Source organism: Artemia franciscana, chromosome 12, assembly GCF_032884065.1.
Source record: "Artemia franciscana chromosome 12, ASM3288406v1, whole genome shotgun sequence".
NCBI classification, from domain to species: domain Eukaryota; kingdom Metazoa; phylum Arthropoda; class Branchiopoda; order Anostraca; family Artemiidae; genus Artemia; species Artemia franciscana.
The window spans coordinates 23,547,331-23,559,826 of NC_088874.1; the positions used below are offsets into that span (position 1 = coordinate 23,547,331).

The 12,496-nt window shown below is 36.9% G+C and overlaps 2 protein-coding genes across 14 annotated transcripts in view; one reads left to right on the plus strand and one right to left on the minus strand.

Annotated features, from left to right (window-relative positions):
• Window positions 1-12,496, plus strand: part of LOC136033883 (uncharacterized) — a 611,411-nt gene that overhangs the window by 472,759 nt on the left and 126,156 nt on the right. The gene's annotated exons all lie outside the window — the stretch shown is intronic.
• The window catches only part of LOC136033882 (1-phosphatidylinositol 3-phosphate 5-kinase-like), a 123,926-nt gene that overhangs the window by 94,324 nt on the left and 17,106 nt on the right, over window positions 1-12,496 (minus strand). For both annotated transcript variants that reach the window (XM_065714855.1, XM_065714854.1), the window contains exons 3-5: window positions 5,423-5,634; window positions 3,296-3,485; window positions 708-888 (exon numbers count right to left, since the gene is read on the minus strand). In XM_065714855.1, coding sequence (XP_065570927.1) covers window positions 708-888; window positions 3,296-3,485; window positions 5,423-5,634 — 583 coding nt within the window. The remainder of the gene's footprint in view (window positions 1-707; window positions 889-3,295; window positions 3,486-5,422; window positions 5,635-12,496) is intronic.

Sequence of the window (12,496 nt, forward strand, 5' to 3'; positions counted from 1 at the left end):
GGGATAAAAATGGACTGAACACGCAATGTGGAATACACAATTCATAACTTGGAACCGGTCCACCTATCAAGTCAAGTAAAATATGGTGGAATTGTCCGCTCTGTTTTGGCATGAATTAGAAAACTCTATCATTTAGTATGAGTCTTCATGTATACAGACAGGGATTTTCTGGTTTTCTGCATAGCAACTTTATCACTGAAATCTAAATAAGATGTGAGATCATTCTAGTTCTGCTCCAGGAGGGAGTGCTAGTATGTCCTTAAGAGGAGATAACTTGTAGGATTGCTGAATACCATTGTATGCCTTTTTTTCTAAAACAGGGGCATAGAATGGAAGGGTTGCCCCTATCCAAATCAAACAAAATAAAGAGCTGTGACATATTTTCTACTTTTCATACTCCTCTTTTACAAAGATCTAGTCTGAGTACACTTATTGGTCAATGTTCTTCAGCTTTAGTATAAGAAAAAGAAACTAAACCTCTTAATTTTCTTCTTTCAATAGTTAAAACAAACCTTTAATCGAAGTTAAAAATTAAAACAAGAGTGAAAAAGACAGAGAGAGTAAGAGAGAGGGAAAAAATATACGCAGACAAAGAGAGAGAGAGAGAGAGAGAGAGAGAGAGAGAGAGAGAGAGAGAGAGAGAGAGAGAGAGAGAGAGAGAGAGAGAGAGAGAAGAAAGGCAAAATGAAAATAAAAAATCGAGAAACCTCAAATTTTCATCGAATATACACATAGATGTGCGTCTACTTCTTCCAATACTTCCAATCTCGCTTTGACTATCATCAAAAGAATGGAAATCCTCCTGAAGACTTCGTGTCTCAGCAGTCGCTATATTTTGCAGATATTTCATTGCAAACTTGTAACAATAGTCGCAAACTCGAAGATCCTCTGCATAAAAAAATAAATAAAAAGAGAGAAAACACTTCCACTTGCTTCAAACGATAATAAGGAGTCGACTTAGCTATATAGAACGCTATTCATCAAAATTCTGAAAAGCAGAAAGTAGAGCTGTCCAAAATCAAAAAGAATAAATTTATGTTTGCCACCAAGGCGAAAAGAAAATCACTATTTTTAAAGCTTTTTACTTAAATCCGTTTTTCTGAGTCAAGGAAAGAAAAAAAAAGAGCACGAACACCCAGTTCTCATCAAGCCCCGTAGAGCAGCACACACTCTTGGTTTTGATTCATTGGAATACAAGACTCGTTTTCAGTACAATGACAGAAAATTGATTATAAGATTTGGGAAAAATAAATAAGGCCGAAAAGTTAACATTTGGGTATCTCACATTAACTATATAAAAAAATTAAATAGTAAGGGTCAGTAGGTGTACTTAAAGTATTTATTTTGTAAGCGTGAGTTACTATCAGGTCACACCGTTGAGAGTATCAAGATAAATATCAATAAATGTCATAAATTGTTTTACAACCGTTGGCAGTTGTAAAACAAGCTTTATATTTCATAATCAGTTTTTAATTTACCATTGTCAAAAACTGCCAACAAAATTCTAGAAACTGGGCCTTTTGTTACAAAAGGACAAGAATTCAACACCAATCATGAATATACTTTCATTTCTTATCTCTACATCTTTCCTGTCTCTGAGGCTTAAATAATTGCCCAGAAAATACAAATATTGGTTTGAGTCTACTTCTCTTCGACTCCCGGATTTAAAATTCATCTCAGATGATCTCAGTGGGATTATAACAAAAATTACAGTTGTCGTTTTTTCAAATCTTAGGCACATTTTTCAAATTCTTTCAATACCTTATAAAGCAAGATTTAGCAAGGTTATGAGGCTCAAAACACTCTCTTTGGGCCTCATTTATTCTACAGATATACTTCTAGAAGTTTTAATTTTATACCGCAAAGTTTTTCTAAGTTCATCAAAGGTCAGAGCCTTCGGAAGGGGTGGGGCGGAAGGTGAATACTTCAAGAGACCTTCCAGGAGCTTAATTTAGGCTCTGGGGAGGTTTGTATAAGTCTTATCTACCTAACTCAACTGCTTCCCAAGACACCAAGAAGATCTTCTGAAATATTGCAAACACACGGTTCGGATCAGTACAGGGGATAAATTATTAAAAGAATTACCAATGTAAAATGTAAAAAGATTTTTAAGAAATGCATTCATCTCCAATGTATTAAAAAATTGAAATTTTTCACGACTAAAAGTTAAAGCATGGGACGCTTCGTTAATATTCAAAGGCAATTCTTATGTCATGACCGCCCTTCGCTTTCATTTTGAGCCTTGAGAAATTTCAAGTTTTTCTGATAGCAAGAAAAAAAAGATTTTTTGTTTTATTTTGAGTAAATTTGGAAATAAGGACATCATTTTTTTAATATTCTCTACTAGTCACCGAATTTCAAATTTCACCTGAAATTTTCTTTTAATATAAGGTATCATGCAGCGTAGCCAAAACCGCTGAATTACTCCTGTAGTGTCCATTCAGAAAATGATTCATGCATCTAAGACGTTCTGTAATAAATTATTTCTATTGCTCTTATGGTAATCACAAGCACCGTTTCTGTTTCTACAATATTACTTTTCTTTTATGTTGTTCAGGTTGCACCATCTTTTCCTGGTGCTTTAATTGAACCATCAATTTGCCACTTAAAAAAAAACTCGGTTTTTCATTTTCTGCTCAAAACACAATAACAATTTTCGGTGATTTTTTTCTAGTTGTGGCAAGCACACACGTACCAGTAGCTACTTGTTGCATTCACCAGTATTTTACCAACGGCACAACTATTCAAGAACCTTATGCACCAGCTCAAATACTAAGAACAATCTCATAGTTTACACATGACGCTTTAAAGTAAATCCATCTCCACCAGAAAATACTAATTGACGACGCGATAGTTCGATCACAACAGCTGTATTAAAGTAAAATCTGGACAATGAAAGACGCTAATGGTGAAGCACTTAGCCTTCGACCAAAGTAGCCGAGGAAGAATCATGTGTTTCCACCTTGCCGAACAGGGTAAGGTGTAAAAGCAAGGTGTAACAGACAATGTAGAGAGACACCGGTTTATCTGGTTCCGACCCATCGGTCGATGATGCAAAGGATGTCTTGCGAGGGAATTATTAGCCTATATGGGACTGGGATTTTACAGAGCTGTCAATCATTGCAAAAACTGACTAGCCCCGTTCAATACCGATTACAAAACCCCACGTGGTTTTCGTCTGTTAAAATCTGGAAATCAGAATATACCCTGTATTCTGAAATATTTATAGTCATTTGCCAGTCTCGAAAACCAGAGCAGAGAATCATTTATTTTTTTTTCAATCCATAGTACGTACCTATAAATCCCATGATTTTCCCTCTGATTTCTGAATTACAGCACTTGCTGCAAAATATAAGTCCACAGATTCGGCAATGATGACGTCGCAAAAACGTTGAAAACTTCTTTGAACATTCATAGCACTGAAGTGCCATTTCATCAGGTAGCCAATGCTTCCTCAATTCTGCTTCAGTCATTCGATCATCCTTCTAAAGACAGAATACAAACTGCATTAATATTTGAGACGGAACTCGACCTATTACTACTATTCCTCCTACATACCAGTCTCTAGCCTTAAAACAAAACTTAAACTGACTTCAAACGTTATTTTCTGCTTTGGCTACCAAAGCGGAAAACAACTTGCAAGTTTCTGAGTCAGAAATTCACTCGTATTGGCATTGAGTAAGAATTTTGCACACTTATGCATAGAGTTGGGAGATAACTCGTTTTTGTACCAAGTCATGACTTAGCGGGTTTTCACACTGAGTCAGAACTAAGCTCGTTTTTCCCCAGGGTCAGATATTTTCTCATTGCTAACCACGTCGATCTGGTTCATTTCTCACTCCGAATCTGAACTTGACCTGTTTTTACACCCACTTCATCGAAATTCTATAGCTTGGACTTATTCGTTTGTCTACTGGCTCAGGACTTCACTCGTTTTTGCACCGGATCAGGACTAAATTCATTTTTACAACCAGTCAGGATTTAGCTGGTTTGCACAAAAGGTCAGAGCTTAGCTCGCCTTAACACTGAATGAGTAAAAAAAAAATTTCATCAAATCAAGACTGAAAATCTCCTACATGATCCAGATCTAACCAAGCTACAACTTGCCCATCTTTCCTCTAAACCGTTGGCGGCGGACGGCAGGGTATGGAGGGGCGTGACTCACATTTTACCTCAGATTATACAGATTTGAACTCTTTAAATGTTTCTGTTTTTCAGAAAGGCTTACCGTACCGACTTTTTTTTTAGCAAAATGTATCTGTAAAGAATGGGAAATTTCAGTAACTTAAGACTCTCATCCCCAGGTCTGCGTGTATCATTTTCCCCTGGAAGCACATTTTCTTGACCTTTTGACGGTCTGGTTAGAATGGCTACATTAAAATATTTGTCCGATGAAATGGGGAGTTACGAGGATGCCTCAAGGCAAAAAAAAGCATGGAAGGGTTACTATTACTACCCTTCGATTACTTTCAGTTTCCGCAGTAAAACTTTCTACTTCTGATCAAAGGAGTCATTTTCTATGCTCCAAACGTAATTTGTTCATTACAAAAAAAAGTAACCGGCAAAGGAATATAAATGAAAGACGGAAAGTGCATTGTTCTTTATTAAGTCAACACTGCTCCGTTGACCCTTATTTTTGGAACTTGGAATAATGCTTAGGGAGCCATAAGCCTAGTGAATGTAAAAAGTTAATCGAGTGATTTTATACTGAAACCTCAAAAATAAACTAATAGATTTGGACAGAATAGCTTCTCAAAAGAGCAAGTAGCCCATCTTTAAGCGAGCCACCCGACTGAGTGGCTGGCGTAGGAATTCTGTTTCCAAGGGGCACGGGTTCAATCCCAATTATGACCAGTTATATAGTTTGGGACGGGGGTCAGTGGCGTGACTCTGTAAGCTCAGCCAGAGTCGACCCAGCTCTAAATGGGTACCTGGAGAAACCTGGAGAAGGTAAGCAGGAGGGGTGTGCGAAAGCACAGGATGGTGGGCCCCCAACCCCCTTGCATTTCCTGGCTGAAGAGCCATGAAACGGAGATCAGCACCGCCGATTCGGACCTTAAGGGTCTAGTGCCGTCTTACTTACTTTTACTACTTACTTTAAGTGAAAAGAAATATGCAGAAATAACATAATATCTTCCGACTATACTTTCGGACTGTGAGTTTATTTTTAAACGGAAAATACTGGTTGTTTCTCATGAGGTAAAACCTTCAGTTTTTTACCTTCACTTTACAAAATTTACTCAATTAAAAAAATTAATAAGACTACAAACAAACATTTCAGAAGCCTCACTTTTTGAATTTAATGATGATATGATCATGATCCCATTGATGATGTGATGCCATGATGTCACTAGGATTTTATGATATTGGCTAGTTTGAAAGCCTATCTTTTACCGAAAAAATTATAATCACTGATACTTACATTAGCTTTCACGGCCAAAAGAGTTCTTATCATATTCTGGACACGCTTTGGAGTCCTTTCATACACATCCTCAGATTGTGCCTGAGGTGGCGACGATCCAATCGATGAGCCTGAAGGAGGTTCAGCATCCATAGATAAAACACAAAACGACTCATCTTCCTTCTTCACGTCAGTGCTTGTAGCTAAATTCTGTGAAACAGGTAGACTCGTACCTTAAAGCAGTAAAGCTTAGTTACTAACCATCTGGTGAAGATGAATCATAAAACTTCGCAAAGCTTAGCAGATTTTACTCCTCTATAGATTCAGGTTGGTTTAATCTGAATCTATATAGGAGTATATCTGCTCTACTAGACATTTTTGGTGTCGTTTTTGTGTTATAGTGTTGCAGTATTGGGGATGTTTAATAAGATGGGAGTTTTATTTATTTGTTTTGTATTTTGTTTTTTCTCTTGTTGTGTTGTTTTTTCGTCTTTTTCTGTAGATTATTTAATTTTTTTCCCCTTTATTTCCGTTGAGAAAGTCTCTCGGATGTGGATTTGAAATATTCTGAATTTTTTTTATTAATTATTGTGTGGTATGGTTTTTATTCTTTGTCACTGCTTTGTTTAAATTAAACCCGTTTTTTCGCGCTCAATTTATGTTGGCCAAAAATTTGCCTGAAAATGGATGTTCTTTTCTGATTGGCTTGAAATTTATATCCTTAAGTCCCTTGATTAAAAGAGCCCCAATGACCAAAACAGAATAAATTGGTTCACCCAAAAAGAGACCTCGGAAATGATGAGTAGGTTGAAAGAACCTTGCAAGTCCTTTGGCCAAAGGGAACTCAATGTGGAAACAAAATGTTATGGCTGGCAGATACTAAAAACAAAAATTCTCCAAAGAGTCCTCTTTGGAAAATGTGATAATCATGACCCTAAAATTCATTTTGGAATTTCCACCCCCTCCCACTAAAAAAATATTTGTAGAGTTGAGCTGATGACCAATCTTAAAGTACAATTATACAAAAAATAACTTGCACATAAGCAACAAGTGTAAAGGGGATTGTAGCCCCCTTATGTTTCAGAGAGCCCCCAGATCAGTCAGTTTGACTGACCAGATCAGTCAAACTGAAATCACTATTAATAAATAAATGAGGCCAAAAACTGAACAGAAATTACAATGAATAGCAAAGGCAAACTGAAAACGAACAGAAATTACCACAAACAGGAGAAGGACTAATGCCTTCTAAGCCTTCGAAAGAGCAGAACATTATTTGTGCTTCACTGAAAACAATTTTGATTTCAAGCAGCGTGTGTATTTGTCAAAATATCAACAAAACAAGATAGAAAGTAACCATAATAATTGAGATTATTGAAAAGAACTAATGAGTGTAGATTTAGATTTTAATATATAATAATATTCATTCCTGGAAGTCTCAACAATTTTTAATTTATTAACATTATAAAAGAGAAAACATCGCCCTTGTACGCCCCCAAGGCATAACTTTAAACCCTTGCCCTGAGGGCTGTGGCGGGGTTTTGATCCTCAGAATCAAGATTTTGGCTTGCTATTTATATTTTGGACAAAATTTTGGACGAATTTTAGATCCAATTCCCCTTACCCATGCATCAAAACATCAAGAATCGAGGAAAACGGGCAACGGGGTAAAACTGAAAAAATTTAGCCCAGGCTTATTTTTTAGATTAATTGGTATTATGAAGTTTATAATTTGGGTAAGAGCATTTGGAATGCTTAGGTTATACTTGATTAATGAATTTTCACCCTTTATTGGGGGTTCCCCCCAGGGGGGATTGTCAAAGTGGGTACTAGCCATCTACAACAGATAAGCCATATAACCAAAACAGGGTCAACACCAACATAAGTAGGATTTTCAGCTCCACAAACATCATTCTCACCTCCACATATAGCATACTCACCACCTTATACCCAGTCATATCCATTATGTTCTGGACAGCCCCATCAAGCACCTAGGACTTTTCACTTACAATTTCCTCACTGAATATATCAGAAAACACAAGGGCCTGCACAGTTTACTTTGCACCTATCCCATATAAAGGTCATCAAGGTCATTTGTATCATGCTCCCAAAACACAGACTTTACAATTTGTACCTTCAGTATATGTCCATAATAAATTTTCATGGTTATCAGTTGATTATCCTCACATCTTCCAAGAAGAAAAGGAGGACATCACAAATGTTGTAAATCTTATGGAGGCTGAAAGAATTAAGTGAGGTGTGGAACAGAAATGGCACGAGAAGCAGAGGCGTAATTTGCAATGGGGCAAGGGGCAACTGCCCCTACTAGACCTCGGTTTGCCCCCCAAACCCCAATTTGCCCCCCAGCTGAAATTTAGTCTCTGACCTCGACTCGAGGGCTGTGGTGGGGTTTTTATCCTCAGAGTCGAGATTTTGGCTTGCTATTTATATTTTTGACAAGATTTTGAACGAATTTTAAAACTAATTCTCCCTACCCATCCATCAAAACATCGAGAACGGGGAAAACGGACAGGGGTAAAATTGAAAATTTTTGGCCCAGGCTTATTTTTTAGATTATTTGGTATTCTGAAGTTTATAATTTGGGTAAGAGCATTTGGAGTACTTGGATTAGATTTGATTCATTAATTCCCACCCTTTGATGGGGATTCCCCTTCGAGGGATTGTACAAGTGGGTAATAATCATCCAGGACAGATTAACCATATAGCCCAAAAAGGGTCAACACCAGCACAAGTAGGATTCTCACCTCAACAAACATCATCCTCACATCTATACATAGATACTCACCACCTTACCGCCAGTCATATCCAGTATACTCTGGACAGTCCCATCAAGCACCTAAAACTTTTCAATAACAATTTCCTTACTCAACATATCAGGAAACACAAGGGACCCTATAGTTTAGCATGTACCTATTCCATATAAGCCATCAAGGTGATGTGCAGAAAAGAAATGGCAAAAGAAGCAGGGGCATAATTTGCAATGAGGCAGGGGGCCACTGCCCCTACCAGACCGCAGTCTGCCCCCCAGACCCCAATTAGCTCCCAAGCTGAAATTTAGTCTCTTCCAAAATCTTGTCAAAACTAAAATAAACCTGCATATTTCAAGATCAGCAGAAACAGATTAGTTTTTTAGTATATACTAGCTGTTGGGATGGCGCTTCGTGCCACCCCAACACCTAGTTGGTGGGGGCGCTTCGCGCCCCCCAAGCCCCCCCGCGCGCGTAAGTCGTTACGCACCATATTGGTTACGCGCCATTGTAGTTGTGTCCCTGTGTCCCACCTGTGATATATATATATATATATATATATATATATATATATATATATATATATATATATATATATATATATATATATATATATATATATATATATATATATATATATATATATATATATATATATATATATATATATATATATATATATTTAACTACGTATAACTTGCGAATATACAACATTCTTGGCTGTCCCATTGTCTGTGCATATAAATAGATTGTCAGGTTTACCGACTCTTGAACATGCAACATATAATAGTCCATGGGAAAAACAATCTGTATTCAGATCTATGCTAATCGAATTGCTAATCGAACATTCCCTGTGTCCCCGTCGTCATCTATATATCCCCCTGTGCCCCCCGGCGTCCCCGTTGTTGTTGTTTCCCTTTGTCCCGGTCGTCATTTGTGTCTCGGTGTCCCAGTCTGTAATTTCTCTTTGAGTGTCGCGGTCGTCATTTAAATTCCCTGTGTCCCGGTCGTCATTTGTGTCCCGGTGCTTTGTTGATGGTGATTGCTAATCGAACATTCCTTGTGTCCCGGTCGCTTTCTCTTTGAGTGTCCCGGTCGTCATTTATATTCCCTATGTCCCGGTCGTCATTTGTGTCCCGATGTCCCGGTCTGTAATTTTGTCAGTCGACAAACATGACGTCAGTCGACACACAAACATGACGTCACTCGACACACAGACAACTTATTTTTATATATATAGATTTACCTTCATAGTACTACAAGTTACCATTATATAGCACTATACAGTACCTTTATAGTACATTTAAGAACTAACTCGTACCTTTATGGTAACAAACGGCTTATGTTTTAGTTTTACTGTCATTTTCAATTGATTTGGGAAATCTGGCTCCAACTTTGCCCCCGCCCTAGGACTTCGAGAAAATTTTACCCCTGAAAAAGCCCAAATGAAGTTGACACATTCCAAGGTCTTCTAGCAATAAAGAGTGGATCTGCACATGATTAGCTCAGATTGCTGTGTACGTGTGTTTGTGTCAATCTCATCTAATTTTCTTGCCACAACATGGTTCATGTGTTTTTCTTTATATGTTTTTAGGCTTACTTCATGAGTTCTTCTGATTTTTCGCATCTGATGGGCTCTTCACTGCTCAATTCAATTGTGTTTGATATACCAAGTTGTAATGCTGGAAGTGATATAGAAACTGCAGATCCTATTCTTGAATGTCTAACTAAGTCCAGCTATAATTATTATACTACCAATGATTTTTTAGATAATGTTCTGCCCTCTCTTGGTTCTAGTAGTGATTTTAATGTATTTTGTGTAAATATTCGAGGTCTAAGAGATAAATGGGAAGCACTGTCGTCTTTCCTGTGTGCTAATGAATGTTGCCCATTTGATGTAATAATACTAACTGAAACATGGCTGTCAGAAAGTGATGATCTAGCAGTATATGACCTATCTGGCTACACTGCTATTCATATCCCAAGAATGCTAACAAAGTGTTCAGGGAGAGTTTTATTGTTTATTAAATCTATGCGTAAGTTTGTCAGAAGGCCCGACCTTGAAGGTCTTTTTTTTCAGTATATAATAGTAGAATGGTTTACTCTTTGATTATTGATATAAATAACCCTATTATAAAGTGTGAGACACTATCTTTATTTTATAAGCCCCCTCCTTTCTCTACACACTTGTTTTGTGAATTATTTGATGAGCTTTCTCAGGTAGGTAATTTTCCAAAAAAAAAATGTGTGTGTGTATTCTTGGTGACTTGACATATAGTTGTTAAAAAATTGGAGCAGACAAAGAATCAGACCATTTATTTGACATATTATCTTCATCAGGACTTCTGCCAAATATATTTTTCCCTTCACGTATTGACCCTGTTATAAATTCAGCTACCCTAATAGACAACATTTGCATTTCATTTTCTTCTAATTCAAAATTCTCCTCTGGAATTGTTTTTTCTGACATTTCTGACCATTTTCTCATTTTTCTCTATATACCAATATCTAGTGTAAAACAGACTGTGGATGAGCAATGTGAGTCCCTATTTAGACATTATAGTCATACAAATATCTCTAAATTAATCTCGTTCCTTCAGGTGAAGGAACACATTTGCATTAATAGACAACATTTGCATTTCATTTTCTTCTAGTTCAAAATTCTCCTCTGGAATTGTTTTTTCTGACATTTCTGACCATTTTCTCATTTTTCTCTATATACCAATATCTAGTGTAAAACAGACTGTGGATGAGCAATGTGAGTCCCTATTTAGACATTATAGTCACACAAATATCTCTAAATTAATCTCGTTCCTTCAGGTGAATGATTGGTCGAAAGTACTTAGTGATAAAGATGTTAATATTGCAAGCGAAATTTTCACTAAGCGTATAGAAGTATTGGTGGATAAGAATTTCCCAGTAAAAAAAAGGCGAAAATGTCTGACCCGGAAGTGCCTGTGGATGACAGTAAATCTAGTTAGGTGTACATATAAGAAAGCGTCGTTATTTAGAAATGGATGGAAAAGTAAGTGCCCTGATGATTTAGCAAAGTAAAGGTCATACAAAAATGTCCTCATATCGGCCATAAGAACTACAAAAAAGATATATTTTACAAATAGGATTGATGAATGCAAAAGTAACGCAAGGTCTGGTCAGTCATTAATGAAGTACTTTCCCGCAGAAAGTCACAACGATCTGCACCTCATTACAAAGACGCAGACGCCTCATCCATTAATAATGAATCAGCAGCGAGCGAATTCAACACCTACTTCACTACCTTGCCTTCAGTAGACATTCTTGGTTACTAGGTCATAAGTAACATCCACATTGCCGGAACATCTTTTTTCTCACTCCTTGTAGTGAAATAGAAATTCAAAATATTATTTCCCTTCTTCCTAATTCTCGCTCAGTTGATCATTTTGGCCTAAGTGACTATGTTGTTAAAAAGATATAAAAAAATTATCTCTATTCCACTTGCGCATCTTACAAATCTGTCTTTCTCCTCCGGCGCATTTCCTGGTATATTTAAAGTAGCTAAATCTATCCCACAGCTCAAGGACGGAGATATATCTGCTGTATCTAACTATAGGCCTATTTCTATCCTTTCTGTTTTTTCGAAGAACCTTGAAAGAGTTATGTATAAGAGGCTTCCTTCTTTCCTATTTAGCACCAACACTGCTGAAGGAAAGCCTTTAATGACTTCTCACCAGTATGGTTTCCAGTCAACCTTTTCTATTTCGCATGCACTGACTGAAACGTCACTCAATTTGTGCTTACTAATCTGGATAAAGGATTGTGTGCACTTGGCCTATTTTTAGATTTTTCGAAGGCTTTTGATATGGTTGGCCATTCTCTATTGGCATCTAAATTGACTCGTTTAGTAATGCATGGCGTTCCCCTTCATTGGTTCAAATCTTATCTTTCAAGAAGATACCAGTATGTATCCATTAATTCTATATGTCCTCCACCTTTACCAGTTTTTAAGGGAGTTTTCTCCAATTTCAGTGTTAGGTCCCCTTTTATTTCTTGTTTATATAATGATCTAGTGGATGGTCTTGATTCTTTTATTCACCCTATGTTATTTGCTGATGACAGTAACTTCTTCATTGTAGACTCCGACATTAGTTTGGCAGTCCGGAAAACTCAGAATCTTCTTGATTATGATAAAAATGGTGTTTGTTTAATGACAAGGTGTTTAACAGTAAAAACAAGTGCAGTTATGATGTTTAAAATTTTAAACACTAAACGTATTTTTAAACGTATGTTAGAGCCCAGCGATATCATCCGTTTGTTTTATGGTGAGGATGAAATCCCTCAGGTTACTACAGTT